Source organism: Lissotriton helveticus, chromosome 3_1 (genome assembly GCF_964261635.1).
Source record: "Lissotriton helveticus chromosome 3_1, aLisHel1.1, whole genome shotgun sequence".
Taxonomy (NCBI): Eukaryota; Metazoa; Chordata; class Amphibia; order Caudata; family Salamandridae; genus Lissotriton; species Lissotriton helveticus.
Genome location: NC_136061.1, coordinates 501,700,968 through 501,722,413, shown reverse-complemented (window position 1 = coordinate 501,722,413; position 21,446 = coordinate 501,700,968). Strand labels below are relative to the sequence as shown.

General features: G+C 45.2%; 1 protein-coding gene across 5 annotated transcripts in view; it reads right to left on the bottom strand.

The window, feature by feature from the left end:
* MYO1B (myosin IB) overlaps positions 1-21,446 on the bottom strand; it is a 911,317-nt gene that overhangs the window by 584,038 nt on the left and 305,833 nt on the right. For all 5 annotated transcript variants that reach the window (XM_078680402.1, XM_078680405.1, XM_078680404.1 and 2 more), the window contains exon 6: positions 21,205-21,251. In XM_078680402.1, the coding sequence (XP_078536528.1) occupies positions 21,205-21,251 (47 nt within the window). The remainder of the gene's footprint in view (positions 1-21,204; positions 21,252-21,446) is intronic.

Below are 21,446 nucleotides of genomic sequence, written 5' to 3'. Positions count from 1 at the left end.
AATTGCACCCGCTGCACAGCTCTATTTCTCTGGATGGGGCAGAGTCGGATCTCAGTAGGATAGCTGGCTCAGGGGGTTAATGCACCCGCTGCACAGCTCTATTTCTCTGGGTGTGACAGTCTGATATCAGTAGGATAGCTGGCCCAGGGGGTTAATGCACCCGCTGCACAGCTCTATACCTCTGGATGGGGCAGAGTCGGATCTCAGTAGGATAGCTGGCTCAGGGGGTTAATACACTCGCTGCAGGGTTCCTCCTCACCCTTCTCTTCTGGTAACAGCCCAGCGTGGTCTCTTTCTCCCTGTCACATCCCATGTCCTATTCCATGTCCTGTGTCCTGCGGCCGAGGAACAAACGTGACGGTGGCAGGGGTGGGGGTGAGGATGTGACGCCATCCCTGGATGAGGTCAGGGGAGGGACAGGAGCCTTAACCGGGAGGCACTATAAATACAAAGGCCGGCCTGCGGAGTCGGAGAGTAAGGAGGGCTGGCGGACTAAGCTGAGGTGTCAGGCCCAGGAACAGGAATCACTCGAAACGAGCGTCGAGAAGTCACGACTGGCGTGAGTGTGAACAAGTCACGGCCAGCTGACACAAACGCTGGAATCAAGAAAATGGGCGCTGCGAGGTGAGTCAGAGGCAAACCCCAGAGAGGGAGATACAAAGCAATGCGCACTGCGGGCAGCAACTGGTCAAATGGTTGTTGTTGGTTACAGTGAGGAGTCTGGGGCCTCGGTGTGGAGTTGCTTTGAGAGGGGCCTCGGGTGAGGGGGGGGGGACTGGAACATTGACCAAAGTAACCCAGGGGGTGAGGGCCAGTAGAGAGAGGGGTAAAAGGAAGGGGATTTGGGAGTTTTGGGGGGTAATTGATGAGGGGTTCTGAGGGTGCGGGTGATTCATTTAAATTGCCTGAAGTTAATGATTCCGTGGGTGTAGGGTGCCCTAGGGTGTGGGTTAGCTTGGTGAGGGCTGACGGCGAGATTGAAGACAGCTTCCTCCCGCTTGGGGGAAGCAGAAACGGCGCAGGCTCACCTCTTTGCAGCGCGGGGCTCTCCCTCACTCCTGGGAGCCCCGTGGAAGGCGCCGGCTGCAGGACTCTCCTACTGCACCCCGGGGCAGCCCTGGGGAAGGGAGGTCACTTCCGGGTGTCTTGTCGTCCCGCCCCCGGCCTGCCTGACTTCCGGGGTCGCGGCTGCGGCCAATAGCAGCGTGGCCCTGGGTTGGGGGGGCGGGACAGCGCCTCACAGGATCCCCAGGCTGGCGGCGGTGATCTTCACGGCGGGAAAAAGACATGAGCGGCCAATAGCAGCGCGGCCCTGGGTTGAGGGGGCGGGACAGCGCGTCACAGGATCCCCAGGCTGGCGGCGGTGATCTTCACGGCGGGAAAAAGACACGGCAGGGAACAAGATGCGGCGGGAAAAAGACACGGCAGGGAACAAGATGCGGGAGTGGGGCGGAGCCCAGAAAGGCATGACAGAAAAAGGGGCGGGACTTAAAAAAAGACCCAGAAACGCCCCCGAATCGCGTTCTGAGGGGATAGAGTGATTGACAGCCAATCTCTTCCAATGGCTAGCCTCCATTTATGGAGCTAGCCAATGGAAGACAGAGGCGGGACCAAAGCCCCATATGTAGGACATAAGATTTCGCCCTGGGCGGGGCACTGCTTATGCAGTGCTACGGCCAGGGCGAAACCTAAAAAGTACCCTAAAATAGGTTATTTAAGAAAAAAATACTTACTTGCGCGGTAAAGGTATGCGCGGTAAAGGCTGTGTGGTAAAGGCTTCATTATAAAGGCGGTTTCACATCAGGTTTTGCCTATGTGGGTATTAAGTTATAGCAACAGTTTGTGCACACTGGGAATTTGACACCTCTTACTTTTCTGGAAAGAGGTTTACACAGGCGCCAATAAATGTGCATATTCATTCCTTTACAACACTAAAAATACAACCTATTTGTGATTAATTTACTACAGTTTGACTTTATCAATCTTATATTTCTTAATGTAGGACAAGCAAGAACGTTGTGCTTTCTTAGACAAAATAAAAGTCACACACAAAACATTAAATGCTAGAGTTCCCTTAATGCAACAGCCGGACAACCTAAACATGCTATAAAGATTAATAAATTCCTACAACTCCAATTCTCCGTTTGTACTCCCTTTTAAAGGCATGATGCATTAGGCTGTGTGATGGAACCACACATGCGTTTACCATGCATGCGCTTCAACGCAGTCTCAACAATGCAAGTCTTAACCATGAATATGCCATTACCACGCATGTCTTTATAACGAATTATGCGTTGTTAAGGCATGTATGTTAAAGACATATCCATGGCTAAGACTTAACGGGTAAGTCTTAAGCCCCTGACCCCTGCCCCACCCTGAATCCTTAAACTAACACCCTCCCTCCTGAAAACCAACTCCCTACCCCCGAACCCTAGAAACGTCCCTGCCTCCAGTCCAAACAAGCATTAGCATAGACAATAGGTCTCGCTTTTGGGACCTTATTAGTTTTTTGTTATGCAGCACAATATCCTTGGTGCAACAACATCAAGTATTGCATGGCTAAACACTTATAAGGTGCCAAAGGCGAGACCTATTGGCTATGCCAATGCTTGTTCCGACAGACGAGGATAGATATAGGACCAAGGCAGACACACGACCGCACTAGGATGTGGAAGAATTGACAGGCATACAGAGATGCTGGTTCTGATTGTATCGTCCTTCCATCACGTGCGAAGTTTTCACAGGGTATGAATCTGCCTATGCCATACAGGTGCAAGGGTGGAGTTTGTTTTGTATTTACGCCACTTATGCAGCTCTGAGTCTGGATTCTCATTTAGTGAACATTTACCATTGGCTATATACTCTTGGCATAAATTGATGAGGTCCAAAACATTCATGGTTGTTTACCTCACGTTCAGTACATTTGTAAAACTTGCAGCTTTGTCAAGCATTTCTTGCTGAGTGACGTGTGCTCTTCTTGGCCATTCTGATGTGTTTCACAGCAGTAATAACTTCTCCAGTCTCCTCTTCTCCACCCCCATTGCCCACGTGCGCCATCCTTTTTGGCACTGCGAGAACGTCACAATATGTTTTCACTTGGGCCCCATCTGTGACTAGGAAGTATACACAGAAAGGCAGCTTGGCTAATAGAGTTCTGTAAGGGTTGCCTGTGTGGCACAGCCGTGCTCGCATCTCCGGTCATTAGACATAGAAGATGTACATACCGGAATGTTATTGCTTTCGATGTGGAATTTCAAAACCAAGCTCTTTCTCTATGCCTGACGCCGACTGGCTGCAATAACCAGGCCCCCTTAACAACACTAACAGAACTAAGTGTTTTACGACTAGACGTTTAGGCAGCAGTGCCTCTGTGCACGACTGTGAAATGAACGATGCGTATGTTTCACAGGAGTCCAAAGCAGCAGCGTCGCAAGGGCATCTCTGCTAAATGAAAGGCTGTTAAAAAAACATTGTGCATAGGCTGAGCAGGCTGTCCATAGGAACTTACTGGCAAATGTACACGTGAAACAGATGGCGTGAAGGAGGGAAGAGGAGCGAGTGGGACAACACATGATGGGACAGTTTACAACTGCAAGGGGTAGTATATGCTTCTGTGGAGACGGCATTGCGTGTGTTTGCGTGGAATGAGGGGCCCTGCACGAGCAATTGTGTGGGAAACACGAGCTTGTGAAGCAGGGTGCATTAGTCAGAGTATGGATGCAGGGCGCGTGGTTATGTGTTCGGAAGGAGCGTGGGCTTGTATATTAGAAGAAGAGTGCACACTTTCACCAGGGGGGCCACACTGTGTGTTCTTCTGTTAAGAGAGGGAATGTATGCACCTAGTTTGTGATGCTCGTTTCGTGCCAAATGCCGCTGTAAAGATTTTACTTGGCTACCAGTTGCATGGATTGGCTGGGGGGAATTTATGTGTCCTATCTAAAAGTTGTGAGTGAGGGCTACATATGGGTGCGTGTACACAGGGGGTGCATGTTTATGGGAAGTTGGACATTGCATTCCTGGCATGAAAGGCGCGCGCCTCGCGCAGAAGGAAAAACAAGCTTCGAGATGCGCTCTGTGGTGGGTGAGGGGCATTGAAGCGAGGTGTGCGTGCTTGGCCGAGCGAGAGGAAAGCCAGATGGCGCTTCTGCTCTGCCTGTGCGCGTAACCGCACACTTATGCCACACAAAGCTGTGGTCGGACTTTTAAAACTCAACTCCTAAATTAATTAATTAATTTATTTATGAGTTTTTATAGCGCTAGAATCGACTTCAGCTGGAGTATCTCCGCGCTTTTGGGCAGGCTGACATACACAGAGGAATGAGTAAGGCTAGACTAGATTTCATTTCTAAACAGCAGGGTTTTAAGTTGTTTCCTGAATTTCAGATGTTCAGAACATAGTCTGAGAGTTAGAGGGAGTCTGTTCCACAATGTGGGTCCCACTACTGATAGGGCTTTGCCTCCGTGCCTAGCCTTCTTGGCGCGAGGCACTACCAGTAGATGGCTATTACTGGATCTGAGCGATCTGGGGGGGATGTAAGGAGTACATTTCTTTTCCAGGTAGGTGGGGCCTTGTCCATTTACGCTCTTGTGAATCAGACAACATTTTTTAAATGTTGTCCTTTGTCGAATCGAGAGCCAGTGCAGTTTGTCTAGGAGGGGCTTAGATGCTGTTCTTGGAGGGGCATTGAGGACTAGGCGAGCCGCTGTATTTTGAATTACCTGGAGTCTGGCCAACACTCCCTCATTGGCGGAAAGAAACAAGCCATTGCAGTAGTCGATTCGACTCAAAATAAGGGCTTGTACTAGGGTTTTCCTGAATGAGTCAGGCAGCAGGGGAAAGACTTTGCGCAGCAGGCTAATGGTATGGAAGCATGAGCCTGCAACATAGTTGCTGTGTTGTATGAGCGATAATTCCTGATCAAGGCGGATCCCCAAATTTTTTACGACCTGTTTGGGTTCTGTGACCGTACCAAGATCAGGTGGCCACCAATCCGGGGTCCACAGTATTTTAGCTTCTCCGAACAGCATAACTTCAGTCTTGCTGACGTTGCACTGTAGATAGTTGGTGGACATCCATTGTGCTACAGCCTTCATGCCTGCAGAGAAGGAGTTCCTTAGTTCAGCGGTGAGGGTTTTAAAGGAAAAGAGGAGCTGAGTGTCATCCGCATATGACACGGGGATGAAACCGAATTTGCGCATCACTCTTGCCAGGGGTGCCACGTAGATGTTAAAGAGTGTTGGGCTCAGGCATGAGCCCTGTGGCACCCCTTTTGAAATCTCTACCTCCGCGGATCAATATGCACCCATGGTGACAGTCTGGGTGCGATCGGATAGGAAGCTCCTTAGCCAGGCAAGGGCTTTGTTCTTAATTCCTACGTTCGACAACCGGTCAATAAGGATGTTATGTGACACGGTGTCGAAAGCTGCCGACAGATCCAGTAACACTAGGATCACAGAGTAGCCTTTGTCCTGGAACATGTGCAAATCGTCAGTGACAGACAGGAGGGTGGATTCTGTGCTGTGTTTCGGCCTGAAACCTGATTGAGAATAGTCCAGGCCGCCAGCTATTTCGATGTAGCTGGATAAATGTCGGTTGACCTATTTTTCAGTCAGTTTTCCCAAAAATGGTAGCAGGGAGATGGGCCTGAGATTGGCTAATTCGGTCCATGGTGTGGCAGTGTTTTTCCTAATAGGCCTTACTAGGGCCTGCTTCCATTCTCTGGGGACGGAGCCTGTACTAAGTGACAGATTGACAAGTTTCTCAATCATAGGGCATAATGTTTCCAGCAAGGTGGGCATTAGTCTGGCTGGAATATTATCATCTGGGCTCCCGCTTTTGATCTGTGTGGTGAGTACTGATAGCTCCTTTGGAGTGATAGGGGGAAAAATGTCTAGGGTATGTGTATTTTGATTGTGTTCTGTGACGTGATAAGCAAGAGCTGCGTCAATAGTTATTGCATTGTTGGAGTTGACTATTTTCTCATAGATGGTATCTATTTTATTTGAAAAAAATAGAGATATTTCGTCGCAGAGCTGTTGTGATGCCAGCTCAGAGCTTTCACATGCTACAGGTTTGACAAAGGATTGTAGTACTTGATATAGGACCCTAGGGGAATTACATGCAGCAGTGATTTGAGATGCTATGTGGGTTTTTCGCGCAGTACGGATGGCTTTGTGATAGGTGGACAATGAGTCCCAGTAGAGGCTCCTATCAGTCGCCAGGTGGGAGGTTCTCCATTTCTTCTCTAGCTTGCTAGCTGCTTGTTTTAATGTCCTGAGGTCATCAGAGAACCATATTTCCTGCTTGTTGGCTGGCCGGGGTCTAAATTGTTTTAAGGGGGCTAAGGTGTCTATGGCAGTTTTAGTTGCTATTTCGAACTTCTTGAGGGCGCTTTCAATATTCTCCGATGTGGTAATGGAGGATTCTTTGAATTTATCTTTAAATGCGCTTTCGTTGACTTTATGCCATTGACGTCGTTCACTTGGGAGGGAAATCGGCCCATGGAGAGCAGGTTTGGGATGAGGGGTGTAAAATTCAATGATGAAATGGTCAGTCCAGCTGACTTGGGTGGGAGGTAGACAAGTAACTGTAGGGAAATTAGCTAGTATCAGATCTACGGTGTGCCCTGCCTGGTGTGTTGGCCCCAAATTTCGTTGTGTTAACCCCAGTAGGGATAGGTCATTTAGTACAGATTGTGCCTCCTTGCAGTCTTTCTGTTCGCTGTGTATGTTAAAATCTCCTACTAGTAAGAAGTCCCTGTCTTTGTCAACATAAGGGGCAAGGTTCTCAAGTAGCGTGTTAGAAAAGTTCGTGCAGGGTCCCGGTGGGCGGTACACTAGGGCACCCATTCTGGTATGTTTGGGGGAAAAGGCAGATTTGAAAATCAGTAATTCAATATCTGGAGTGCTCAGTTCTGCTACTATGTTGCAGTTGATTTCTTGTTTATGAATAATCGCGATCCCTTCTCCTATTTTCGTGGGGCGGTCTAGCCTGATTATTTTGTAGCCGGTTGGAATTGCTAGTGCAATTGAGGGGGTCGAGTGGGGTTTAAGCCAAGTCTCAGTGATGAAACACAGATCTGGGTCGCTGGTAGAAACTAGGTCCCATACTTCTGATGTGTGCTTGGGTAGTGACCTTATGTTGCAAAGAAGATTTTTCCTCCCAGTAAGAACACTGGTAGATTTTTTCCTGAAATTGGGGATGGGTGTATAGGCTGTTATATGCCCCTTAGTACAGGTTTCCAGAAACTGTGTGGTAAACTGGACTCTACAGTAGCAACAGGTGAAAGGACCCTCCACAGAAAGGTTCTTTGTCTTGCCAGAGCAGCGCATGCGCTGGCTCAGGCGAGACCTAAAAACTACCCGACCTCCCTCTAATCCCTAAAAACTACCGGGCCTCCCCTGATCCCTAAAAACTACCCCACCCCAGATCCTAAATACTAGCCTGCCCCCAAGCCCTAAAAGGTATTATTATTCCTGCCCAGATAGCTAAAACTACCCATCCATCCTGAAAACCCCGCTCTGAAAACTACAAACAGTCCTGAAAACAATCACAACCCCCAGACCCTTTAAAACTACCAGACTCCCTCAGTCCTAAAAACTACCCCGAAACCCCAGCCCAGAAAACTACCCCAGACCCCCAGTACTGAAAACTACCCCAAACCCCCAGCCCTAAAACCTACCACAAATCCCCTGCCCATGAAACCTACCCCAAACCTCCAGCCTAGAAAACTACCCCGAATTTCCGAAGCCCTTAAAACTACCCTGATTCTCCAAGCCCTGAAACTACCCAAACCCCCGCAGCCCTGAAAACTACCCAATCCCCCCCCCGCCCAGAAAACTACCCCGGACCCCCCAGCCCTGAAAACTACCCCGGATCCCCACAACCCTGAAAACTACCCGAAACCCCGCAGCCCTGAAAACTACCCCAAACCCCCAAAGCCCTGAAAACTACCCCGTACCCCCAGCCCTGAAAACTACCACGAACCCCAGGAGTTGTGAAAAACTACCATGATCCTCCCTAGCCATGAAAACTACCCTGAACCCCCAGTACGGAAAACTACCCGACCTCCCCAACCATACAAACTACACCCCCAAAACCCAGCCCTAGCCCCACTTACCTCAACGTGTCATCGCGTCCTCTCCCGATCCTTCCTGCTCTTTGGCGCGTCTGCCAGTTAGCAGCTAGACTGCGCATTGCCTTAACCACGCATATACGTGATTAAGGCATATGCATGGTTAGGGCAAGCATGGTAGCACTTGCGGAGTCAGAACACGCATGGCTGAGGCTGCGGTGTTCCATCTGTTTTCCAATGCAATGTATTGTTTATATTAAAAACAACATCCTGATGCACAAGTGTTCCATGTCTTTTGTCCATGTTTCAAAGGAATGAATATTGTGAGGTCTCAAACTCAGGGTGTTCTAAGGATTAGCCAAAATATTTTGTTGCCTATGTTTTGTCACTCAATGTATGACATGTCTACTTTCCAGGTGATGGTTTCAAGATTATGAATGCCCAGATAACTTACTTATTATTATCGTCAGTTCAACAAACCTATTCTTCATTCTCCCAGCACTTACTGGCAATGTCTTTTGTCACGGAGATAGACAATTCACATTTCAGGACTTCCTACAATTTCTATGACCTAAAACGAGAAATTTGAGCAACACATTCTATCCAGTCCCATAAACCTTGTCCTTAGCGTCTGCCTCCACATACCCAGGTACGAACAAATGGAAGATAAAGTTATGTCTCTTTAAGATGACTGTAATAAATACATTCTCTGCTCATCTCTTTTCCATGTCATTCTAAGGATACACCAGCCTCATAATTCCAGAAACTGCAACGCTGAGGATCCTAGTATCCCTTGATTACTGAACTCCCATATCATGCTGGCAGTGTTCAAAGAACATTAAATGAGAACTCAATTGACTGTCAAAGAATCACCTTCTTAAGCTACACACAAAATGTCGGGCAAGGTTGTCCACTTTCTACTGAGCGATTGTCCTAGGAGCAGGATGACCACTTTCTCTCCGCTTTTCAATGGCCACACAAATTTGTCCATCAGAAAAGCCATTTCAGACTTATTACCTCTTGAGATGCTAAAGATGAACAAGTTACGTATCTTCAGTAGCATAGTTTCTAGTGTATCTGTTTTACTATCCGATTCCTGATCTTTTCAGTGTGTCAGGACACCTAGTTGGATGTGGAGAACTTCTACAAAAATGCTTCAGCCTGCTGGTAATTGCACCATGTGTCTCTGTGGTGATTCCATTCTGCCGGCAAGTAATGGAGTGGACACTCGTTTCTTTCAATCATTCTCCTTCAGGGACCTTGGATGTGATGCACAAAAGTTGTAGATTACAGTGTTCCGATCTCTAACCTGGTATACTTTCAACCACAAATTTGTCACTTTTTCAATAGATAACTTTGCAGAACCTCCCATCGGTGGAGGGTCTGGGGAGTGAACTCAGAACACAATGTCATGCAAGACCAAGCAGGCAAAGTGGCCTTCCTGGCAGGCCTGAGTGGAAAACCTGACAGGCAGAACTGACTGTCAAGGCAGTAATGTTTTTTGAACATGTGCAGGGAGTCCCATGTTGCAGGCTGGCATGGGACCATAACCCATACCCTTCATATCTGTGCTGTAGTTGTAGCCTTGCTGCTGGTGGAATGAGCCCACAGGACTTCATGGGTATGTTCCTGGCCACTGCATGAGGACTATTCACCTTCGCAGGGTCCTCTTCTACACTGCTTTCCTTTCTACGCTCAAGAAAACCCTGCAAAATGTTGGTCATCCACACACTTGGCTTTCGTGTCGTCAGTATAGAAGCTGCGTACCCTTTTGGGGTTAAGCCAATGGAGTTCCTCCGCCTCTTTCAAGGAGTGAGGGGAGACATTGGAAGAGTAATGACCTGACCAACGTGGAAAGGAGTTATGTTTGGTAAAAAGGAGACCTCGGTAGTCAGCACCAATGTGTCTGGGGAAAAAGGTGGTGTAGGACTGTTGCAATGAACACACCTGTAGTTCACTCATGCAATGTGATTAGGTGATAGCATTGAGGAATTGAGTCTTGAGTGAGTGGAAAAGAGCAGATGTGTATTGGTACAATGGGGATTCACAGGACAAATGTTAATGTTACATTTAAATTCCACCATGGCATGGTGAATGGCTTTGGGGAAACATGGTAATGTACCACTTTAATAATAATTTTTAAAAAAGGATCACATCTGGTGATATTAATAGATTGGATAAATAAAATAGCTGATAAATAGCCTTTATGGTGCCCACTGCAAGGCCTTAGTGAGCCAATGAAAAAACAAACATTATCACATCCATAGCCTAGGCTGCTGGTGGTAGTGCAGGGGGGCTGCTCAGTGTGTCAAGCACCAAAGCAGGCAACACATTTCTCCCGGCATAGATGGACTTCGCGGAAGGACATCTGGCCGCAAGGATGACAACTACCTTGATTGGCAAATCAAATGAATTTAGCTGCTGCTGTTCAGTCTTCACACTCCCGTCTGTCACAGAGCCACATTGGGTCACCAATTGGTGTGTGAGAACATTGTTGGAACTTTTTGCAGATTGAAAAGGTGAGGAATCTAGGGTTAGAAATATCCATTAGAGCTAAATTACTTTTGTTACTTGTAGAAGGACGCATGGGTCTGGTAAATTAGGACTTTCCTCTTACCATTCCGTAATCATTATAACAACTTTTGTTGAGAAGGAGGAAGAACCAAACCATAGTGAAAAATATTAACTGATCCTGAAGTGAAAATAAAACTTTTGGCAAAAAAGTCAGACTACAACATAGAATCAAAGTCTCAAGAAGACTGATTTAAGGACAGCTACAAACCAGGGCCCCAAGATGGCACAACAAGTGTTCCAAAACAGTGAGGAAGCAAGTACAATCTTATTTTGTAGCATGTAAGTTTTGTAACGAACACAAGCCTTGAGAAATAAGATTGATATTCTTACTGTGAATGGGTTTAGCTTAGGATTTATGAAGTAATGTGTTCATCCACATTGTCATGTAGCAAGATATACCCAAATGCAATGAGGCCATTCTCAAATGGCTCTACAGCACAGTCTCTGCCTTTACTGTATCTGACAGATTAGCTTCTCAACACTTCACCAGGTACTTTCTGACAAATATTAGCAAGCAAGATTAATTTTCAATATTTCAATCCCTGGGCAGAACCTTCCTATTGCACAGTGGCATGAGGAAAAGATGAGGGATGGTCATGACTCGCGGACAGGTCACAGTGCTAAATAAAAGCCAACTCCTCCGAGGTCAATGCAGCTTCTCACCAAAATACTATAGCACTACAACCTCCTCTTCAAGATCTAGTGACTATTGCCCCCTGACACTTGGATAAAATTCCCCTCCCCGTTACTCCGGCAAGCAATGGCTGGAAGAAAGGAGAGTGGCAACTATGGAACTGGGCATCACTTCCTGTCAGTCACCATATGGCACTTTTCTATGATCATTAGAAGGCTCCAGTGTGAAGCACGTTTAGGGGTATTCTGCTATGTGCCAGATCCTCCTCTGAGGAAGCACGAGGCCTCATGTAATGTCCTTGAGGACAATGAATGTGCCTTTCGAGGCTGACCTACGCTCATGCTACCTGGTTTCTATGACCAAACCTGCCAGAGGCACTCAACAAAAAACACTGCCAAGTCAGCTACAGTTAAAGTTTAATGCACATTGCTGCAAGAGGTGTAAAGTGCTTCTTGTACAACAGTGCATGCTCCTGAAGATATCATACAAATGGCTGCAGATGAGCTTGGGGACCAACAGTAAGAACAGTAAAGACATGCCCGGCACTCCTCTGGTCTGGGCAGCAGCATGATATCTGTCAGGCAGAGGGTTAGCCAGGATTCTAGACACTCCAGAGAGCATCCACTAGTATTGTGTGTTTGATTCTTTAGTTTCTAGTATACACAGCCACCAACAGGACCACCTTTCTTAATCATAAAAGAAACACAATGGCCCGCCTACAGTGAGGAAAAGGAATTTGACCATTCTGAGCCCCCTTCTCCTTCCTGGCCAAGTAAGTGTGTAAGACCTAGGACCCTGAACAATTATGTTAAAATAGTAAAACGGAAATGTAGAATCCATGTCTGACAGTCCAGGAGTCGAAGGGGAGGAGAATTAACATTATCAGAAGCAAAACAAACCCCCCGTACTGCAGTTTAACATGGTCTGCAACTCACCAGGCTAGACTGACAGGTTGTGGTTTACAAATAGCTGCGGCATTAGTGTTCCAGTAAATGAAAACAAACAAGAAAGAATGTCAGCAATGCTACCCCCTGTCACAATCCTGCAAGGCCCCAGGAGTCAACTTCAAGCGGTTAGTCGCATATATTATCAGCTTTATTTTGTGAGGGAAGTTTCCATATGTGTGGTAACTGCACTACTTGTGTACAAATAATATCGAATGTGATACAAAAGTATCAAGTGGAGAAGACAGAAAACTGTGTTTTTAAAAAACATTTGACCAACTAGTCCGTTGCTAGGAAAAGTAGGTCTACCTTACACTTTATAATAAAACGTGCAATTACTTTTCTTTTATCATCAAGTTCCTTTGAACTAAACACGAAACTCCATTTTGAGCACTGTCCAAAGTCCAGGGCAAACGTTGTTTTTCTCCTCTCAGTCAACAATGCTCTACTTAAAGCCAATGCAAATATTTAACAAATGATGTGTGGAAATATACCCGTTTCCACTTTTCATGGATGTACAAGTGAAATCGTACATAAAGAGTGGCTTTTGAACTGAACAAAGCGAGAGTTTAAGTACTTTTTTTTTAAGCAAACTTTTATTGTTTTTTGCAAATAAGGGAATAAAATAATAAAACGTTCCGAGCAGTATGCATTCACAGCCGAAATGGAAACAGTGAAGAGGAAAACGTGCTTTGACATGTTATACATCTGATAGATTATAGTAGGCCCACCACCTCCCCGAAATTTTCTAGTGTTCACGAGGGAATCCTCATGAGCGATAGATTGCCTCCACTAACTTCACGCACCAGTCCATCATGGAACACCAGTCCACAATATTGGGTGCGAAGGAAGACTTCCATTGGCGAGCTGTGTCACACTTGGACACCACCGTGCAAAAATAACCACCAACGGGTCTCTTTAGGACAACATCGCAAAGATGGAGGAGCAGTATTTTGCAATAACAGGGAGGGTCATGCCATGATGAAAAAGTCTCCATTGGTGCCAGTGGCCCTGTGACAGGCAGAAGTTCAAGTATTTTGTTGGGCTTATAGCTATTTGCGCCCCCTTTAGTGCTTGCTCATCAGACTTCAGTGTAACAGTAACACACACAGGTCCACATTTTCACTTTCTACTACACTAGGCAAGAAGCACCACTTGCTTGTATAGTTTGTGCATATGCACACAGATATGAATATTGGCCAACAGTGCATTCCAATTACAAGACTAGGCAAGCACAACCTATCTCCCACATATTCCGTTTTCTATTCCTATGACCACAGTTGTGTAGCTTGTCCATTGTACATTTGTGTCAAGTGATATTGAAGCATTTTCTCCCCACTGGAAATGCACGTTGACGCCTCCTACCACACGTAATGCAAGTTTTTTGTTGCTGGGGAAAATCTCCGATCCCAGCAAGTATGCCAGCACCAAATTCGGCCATATGAGATCATGAGCCCAGAGCTTGGAATAGCCCAGCAGTACTGTTTTATAGGGTTCTTTTTGGCAAATATTCTTCATCCCGGACCTATTTTCACAGCAGGCGTTAAACTGCAGTAGGGGGAAAGATCTTAGGCTTATTAGGCTGGGAGTGCCTGGGGAGACTGCCATTTACTAGAGTAGTGCAAGACGACGAGAAGCCAGGTACTGAGCTCCGTAGGCGCCTGCAGTCCCAGTAGCTCCATATCCAGATCCTGTGTTTTACAGGCACATAATTACCAGGCCTGGCATCTGCAAACCTAGTAATCCTGGGTCCAGAAACCCTGAAATAGCTAGAAAGGCATTGTAGTAGTATATGCCAGCAGAGGCTGCCCCGGCACTTGTTACAAAGGCCTACAAGACCACAGAGGCCACTTCATTTCTTGGCGCAGACTGCGGTTCTTTATTTCTTTGGGACCAAGAGAAGTTTAATCAATGTTGTGCAGATCACCTGCTTCCCATGTTTAAATAGTTATAGGAGCTAATGTTTCATTTATCTATTTCACTATTTTATTAAAGGAGAGTTGAAATTACCAGTTGGTGAAGCTGACTCAGTTGTACTTTCTGACCTCTGGGGCAATATAGGTTCCACTGTGCTCCAAAGAATAGACTCTGGGTAAGTTTAACGTTGAAATGTCTTCAATGATGATAACATTTTTTGCAACAAGTTAAATTGGGCATGGTTGGAGGCAGCTGAACTGAATTTCTAAACAATTTCAAATGTACATGTGTGGTTAAAATCGAACGGAGGGTCACGAGCAGTAGAAAAAGAAAAAAAAAAAAGCTCTCTCCGTCCACGAGCAGGCACCCTCCATTGTAGTTAATCTCACTATCACTGGCCTCCCGAATTAAGAATTGGGGGTTTTATCAAAAGGTTTGGGATTTGTCCCCTGTCCACAGAGCGGCTTGTTTTATCTCCACACTGAACTAGCACAGTTCTTTAGAACAATCAAACTACATGCATTTTTTGAAAATCAGGATAGCCCCACAGAGAAGGAACAGAATAGTGGTCTGCAGATAAAAGAGACTTTCCAGCCCCCCGCACAGTCACAACCACGAGAAGTTCTAGCGTTTGAACAAGCAGTCCTTATGGTTATTGATGTTATTAATTGCAACACCAAGAACACATTTGACAATCTAAACAGAGTTGAGGGCTCTAGAAACCCAGAAGGAAAATACAGGATTGATTATAAAACCAGGCGCTATGGGTGGAGCAATAATGGTCATGGATTGGGCCATGTACAACAATGAGTGCCAGCAACTCCTCTCAGACAGTTAAGAGATTCTGAGTTGGGACCCCACTCCTAAACTTACCAACACGATGGTGGAGGAAGCACAGGCCCATGATTGGATTATGAAAAATGAGGTATAATTCCTCAATGCAGTAAAATCAAGGAACCCAAGGTTTTATAGCTTCTCAAAAATTCACAAGTAAAGACTACCTCCCACAGAGAGACCCATTGTTAGATTATTTTCCGCCATACGACGGGTGAGGATGTAGTGATTTGAAAAGCTATGCAGAGGTGTATGTAGATGCAAAAGAGAAATTAATAGGAAGATTACTGCAGTGGTCCCAGGTTTTCTGGGGAAGAGGGTGTGGGCATGTGAATCTACAGCACAATATCAGACAAACATATGTCTACTGGGTAACAAACATTTTCCGTTCGAGACATGTGAATGCTGTAGATACACATGCTGTGCATAGACCCTAAAGCAGTCCTCCAAAAACCTATGGCTAACCTGTGGGTGTTGCAGTAAATGGAAAAACTGTGCGGAGTACTGCTTGGCCAACTTTGGCCAGTTGTCTAGCTAACACATCCGCACAGTAATGTTTTGTGAAGGTGTTTGGTGTGGACCAAGTAGTTGCTTCACATATTTCAGCTATTTAAATGCTTGCTAGAAGGCCAAAGAAGCACCCTTTCTGTGAGTGGAGTGAGCCTTTGAAGGGACTGATTGGGTTTGGTGTGCTTTAGCATAGCAGGTTCAAGTACATTTGACTATCCACCTGGCAATACCAGATTTGTGAATGGCCTTTCCTTTGTGAGGTTTTGACTAAAGTAACAAATAGTTGTTGCCTCTTTCTAAATGGTTTTGTTATATCTATATAATGCATGAGAGCTCGTTTGACATCTAGTGTGTTAAGGTCCCTTTCTGCCACTGAGTCTGGTTGAGGGGAAAAACACAAGGAGTTCTGTTGATTGGTTGAGGTTGAATTGCAAAACCACCTCAGGAAGGAATTCTGGAATGGTATGGAGGGCAACTTTGTCTCTATGTACCTAAAAGAAAAGTTCTTCAAAGGTTAATGCCTGGAGCTCACTAACACACCATAATAAAGTAAAACTGCTAGAAAAACCACTTTCCAAGAAAGGAACTGGAGTGAAAAAGAGTGAAGAGGCTCATAAGGGCAAACCATAAGCCTAGTGAAAACAATATTGAGGGTCCATGATGTTGCTGGGGGGGATTAGTGAGGAAATAACCTTTTGAGGCCTTCCATAAAGGCTTTGATAACTGGATTTTAAAAAGAGACATATGATGTCTATTTTGTAGGTAAGCAGTCACAGTGGGAAGGTGCAGCCTGATGGAAGTAAGTGCAAGTCCACAATTCTGCAGATGTAGCAGGTAGCAGACAATTTCATTGTTCCAGAAGTACCATAAACCAAGTTTGGTGAGTCCAAGTAAGTGTTACCAGAATGAGGGTGAGATATGTTTGTCCTAACCTCTGAACCAGAAAACAAAGCAGGGGAAGTAGAGGAAAAGCACAGGTAAATATCCCTGACCAGTTCCTCCACAGTGCATTGCATTTCGACTGTGGGTGTGGGTATCTGGGTGCAAAGTTTGGGCATTTTGCATTTTCTGCAGTTGTGAATAGGTCTATTTGAGGAAAGTCCCACCACTGGAAGTATTGGTGGAGGGCTTGCGGGTGGAGTTCCCATGCGGGTGGAATACTCATCGACTTGTTGCTGCACCCTGCGGAGGAGGTTGCTGTCTATTCCTGGGAGGTGCTCCGCTAGTAAGTGTATTTTGTGATGGAGAGCCCACCTCCAAATTTGTTGGGCGAGCCTAGAGAGCTATGGAGACAGATTCCTCCCTACCCCCCGTTTCTGTAGATAAAACATGGCAGTGGTGTTGTCCGTACAAACAGGGCAACCTTTTCCACTTGGTGGGTAAGAAATGCTTTAAATGCTAGTTCAACTGCCAGTAGATGTGAATGCCCTGATGTTTGGGTTCCCAGTGGCCTTGGGCGGTCAAGGTTTGCAAATGTGTTCCCCATCCAATGAGGTAAGCTTTCATTGTGATGGTCTTCTGCAGAATTGGGTTGAGAAAAGGCTGCCCATGCAACATGTTTTTGGTGTTCGACCACAGAAGAGTGACAAGTTTGGTGGCTGACCAACACTAGATCTTCCGAATGACCTTCCGCTGGAGACCTTTTTTGCGCTAGACATTCCTGCAATGGACGCAAGCTTAGTTGTGCATGAGGCACTATCACAATGCAGGAGGTAATTATGCCTAGAAGGTGTGTATCTGTTTTGGCTGTAACTTGGCAGTCTGGTTCAAATTGTAGAAGGATTGTCTGAAAGGACTGTATTCCTGCCGCATTGGGATAGGCCAACCTCCTTCCTGATTCAAGAATTGCTATTAAGTATGGTTGAACTTGTTGATTGTGAATACTAATGTGTGCAGAAGATGTAAAGTGGTCTGAGTGTGGTCGCTGTATAACTGGCACTTGATGAGCAAGTCATCTAAATAAGGGAAGACATGAATTCCCTGCTTTCGTAGGTGTGTGGCTACTGCTGCCAGACACTTTGTGAACACTCGGAGGAGCTGTCGTAACTTCAAAAGGGAGGAATTTTCACTGATAATGTTTGCCATTAACCACAAACCTGAGGTAACGCCAATGTGCAGGATTTAGAAGTATGTGAAAGTACGCATCTCTCTGGTCGAGTGCGGTCATAAAGTCACCCTGCTGTAGAAGAGCCATAACTTCTTGGAGGGTGACCATATGAAAATATTCTCAGCGAAAGTATTTGATGTGGGGTATTAGGTCCACAATGGGCCTGAGAAACCCATCTTCTTTAGGCATTAGAAAATACAGACAGTACACTCCTAACCCCTGTTGTTGAGGACATACTGGTTCGACGGCAACATTGAGAAGGAGGGAATGCACCTCTTCAATGAGCAGTTTTATGTGCTCTGGTGAGATACTGTGTTTGCAGGGGGTATAGTGGGAGGTGTGGTAGTTAGCTCCATGCAATAACCTTGCTGTAAAATGTCCAGCACGCACTGGTCGGAAGTGATGTTCCACCAAATGGGTAGGAACTGTTGTAAACGACCCCTGACAGGTGTTTTGTGATGGGGGCATGAGTGATAAGTCAGGGTTTGGTAGCTGTGGTAGGGGTAGCTTTTGGGGAGGGGCCTTTACCTCTCCTTCAACTATATCCTCCAGAGGAGCCTCAGGAATAATCTCTACCCGAGGGTGCTTGTTTATGCAGGTAATTGCGTGTTGTGGAGGTTTCCAGCGAAACCTGTTTGGAAGAAGAGCATGCAGCAAAAGGAACCAGGAAAAGTGGACGTATGAAGTGCACCCACCGCCCTTAAGGTCCTCTGTGTCTTTTTTCATTTTTTCCAAGATATGATCTGACTAATGTCCAAAAAGATGTAGTTCATCAAATGGTTCGGGCTAACAAACTCTGCTAAACCTCAGGCTTAAAACCTGATATGCGCAGCCATGCGTGGTGTCTAAGAAGGAGGCTTGAGTTTATACCTCCAGCAGTAGTGTCGGCCATGACAAGGGAACATCTTATAGTATTGTTTGAAATTCATTTTCCCTCAGACACTAATTCATGCCCTCTATTTTGGTGTTTTTCAAAGAGTTCCTCCATTTCGTCCCATGTGGCTCTGTCTACTTAAGAGACCTATAGAACTGGCAATTTGCCAGTGGTTAGCAGACATCGTCGCTACTCTCTTTGCCACAGAGTCTAATATCTCGCTCTTTTTGTCCAGCTGGGTGCTTCTCCCGCATGGGAGTCAATCCTCTTCCTAGCTATATGGACAACAAGAAAAGCTGACCTCAAATGTAAGAGAGATCAGAAGAGGAAGCCTTATATATTTTGTCTAAATGGGGAGTTATCACCAGTGCTCGGAAAGGGCTCTGAAAAATATCCTGTCTCTCACAACATAACTTTTTTACATAGGGATGCATTGTGCAGTGCATTGTTCGGTGGAGAGGGTCTCAAATAAAAAATTCTCCTCTATAGGATCAGAATGGATGGGGACTTTATGTTAAGCTGCTGTCTGGCAAGTAGCTCATGGCAAGTTGAGGAATTATCTGCGGGGGTGGACGAGTAGAGTACAGAGCAGGGTTGGTGTCGGCTGGGGGTGCAGCATCGTAAGTGTCACAGGGTTCTAGCTGTGGTGAAATGGGGGTTGGATCTTCCCCCTCTAATTCCTTGTGGAATGGCAGTGGTGATCCCTGTGGGGTGTATGAAAGAGAATCCCCATGTGAGGAGTGCTGGGAAGATGATTCCTGCATAAGCTGAATTGGTGATGGAGGGGCAGGTAATGGGCGGGTGGCCTAGTCCGTTTTTTTCCAAGATTTAGGAACTGGAGTTTCTTCCAAAGCTTCCTGAAAAGAAAGATGCATTTTTGGGTGATGTGTGTCAGCTTTAGATGGCTGAGTAATGATTTTCCCGTTTGAGGATGAATTATCAAACGTCTTTGACGGGCCTCAATCTCTTTTTGGACTTAATCGAGGAGTGGCTCTATCGTTTCGGCACAGACTGTGGCGCAAGCAGTCTTCAGCCTAAAGACTTCAGCACAGATATAAGTTTCAGTGCCGTTGGGGTCTGTGCCGACGATTATAAATATTTGACCATGATTTGATGAAGAGATGGAAGGAGTAGAGTCAAAAAGGCGGAGAGTTTGCAATTTTATTTTTCAAAATGTTATTTCTATTACAACCTCATAAGCTTTGGAAAACAGTAGAGCATTCATTATTCCACATCATTTTGCATAACACTAAAAACTTAACTGAGGGAAATTTGGGAACCAATATCCAACTTTTCTATTCCTGTAAGTAGGAACATCAACAAATGAAAAATACAGAGGCTTTATTCGACTAGCAGCATTCAAAGGTAAGCCACATTTCCTTCAATGAGATTGTATTTGGATACGAGGATCATGTGATTCCACTGCTCCTTCAATTAAGGGGAATAGGTGGAGCTGTGTACTTTGCTGGGACTACAAGGGGCATTGTGCTTCCAATAGACAGTGCAATCATGAAAGCTTGACTGACATAACAGGATAAAAGGGACAAAATAGCCAGTTTTTGTGTGGTGTTAACGTCTGGATATTTAGGCTGAGTGACTAGGTTAAGCGTTTGAAGTGGTACAATCAAGAAGGCCCAAGACAATACTTTGCGATGTGTGTGGCAATTCGGTCCATGGCTCAGGGCAGCATTCAGCATATCAAATACCATACTTTTCAAACATCTACTTCCTTAAATTCACATCCAACCAATGCCTATCACTCATTCACTTTTAAACCCACTTTCACCCTTACTTTATGCTCCTCTCATCTTACAATTGATGCTTTATAAATTATGCTCCACAGACCATCTGCAATGCAATCCATGGTCTCAATCTCATAAAAATTATTCAGATTGCTTATTTGTGAGGTGAAATAATTACTGGATGCTATCAGCACAAGATTGCTTTTTTTAAAGATATGCTTGAGAATGTAACGGAGGACGAGAGGCATCAAAGGGAGCTTGAGTGCGAGGGTTGTGTGAAGGTACAACACAAAAAGGAAGGGTATTTATTTTTTTATCTATACATGTGTATATAGCACGGCGGCCGCCCAAGGGAATTGGAGTACTTTATAAGAGAGCAACAGTACGTAAAAGAAGACAATTGAACATTAGAAACAGTAACTACATGATCAATAATATGGTCAGGTCAACGCAATGGAGATCAGGTGATGTAGAATGGAAAACTAATAGTAGCATAAAAACTGTTGTGTGACTGGAAAATATTTTTCAAATGTGTACAAGACAAAGCAATAAATTAAATGCTCAAACTCACAGAGTTCACAGTTAAACCTAAATTGACTAAACGTGGGGCTCCAGTTAGAATGTACAGGGCAACTGTTGTACCTCAATATCTGATTTTTTAAACTAGTTGAAACCTACTGCACTTTAACAGCCAGGTTTCGAACTCGATTTCAATCTAAAAAAACATTGGCTTAGAAATCCACTGAAGTGGCATGTAATATCCTACCAGCCACAATAAATATCGATAGCAACAAGATGTCAAATGCATGCATTTCAACTAATCAGACACCTTATAATGACAGACCCTGACAGCGTTAATAGTGCTTAAAATGGCAAATATAAACTCTTGTTTTTGGCAAGGTACAAAACAACTTCCTTAGACAAATGTGCTGCTACATATTAGTAATCATAGGCTTCAAACACTTTAGGTACGCAGCTCCGAATAGTACTTACAAATCTGGATGAGTTGTCGTTCCTTACAGTTTTAGCATTTCCAAAAGCTAGTGGTAAAAAAAAAAAAAAAAATCTTAAGTACATCTGTAAACCAACAGTGAGAAACAAATGCATATACATTGATCTAGATAGTACTATATCCATGATTATTAAAGATAGACTAGCAGATGACTTAGACATATGCAATCTTTTCGTCACTTGCAGAAACGTTTTCCCAAAAAAACTGTTAATATAGCAGTTCT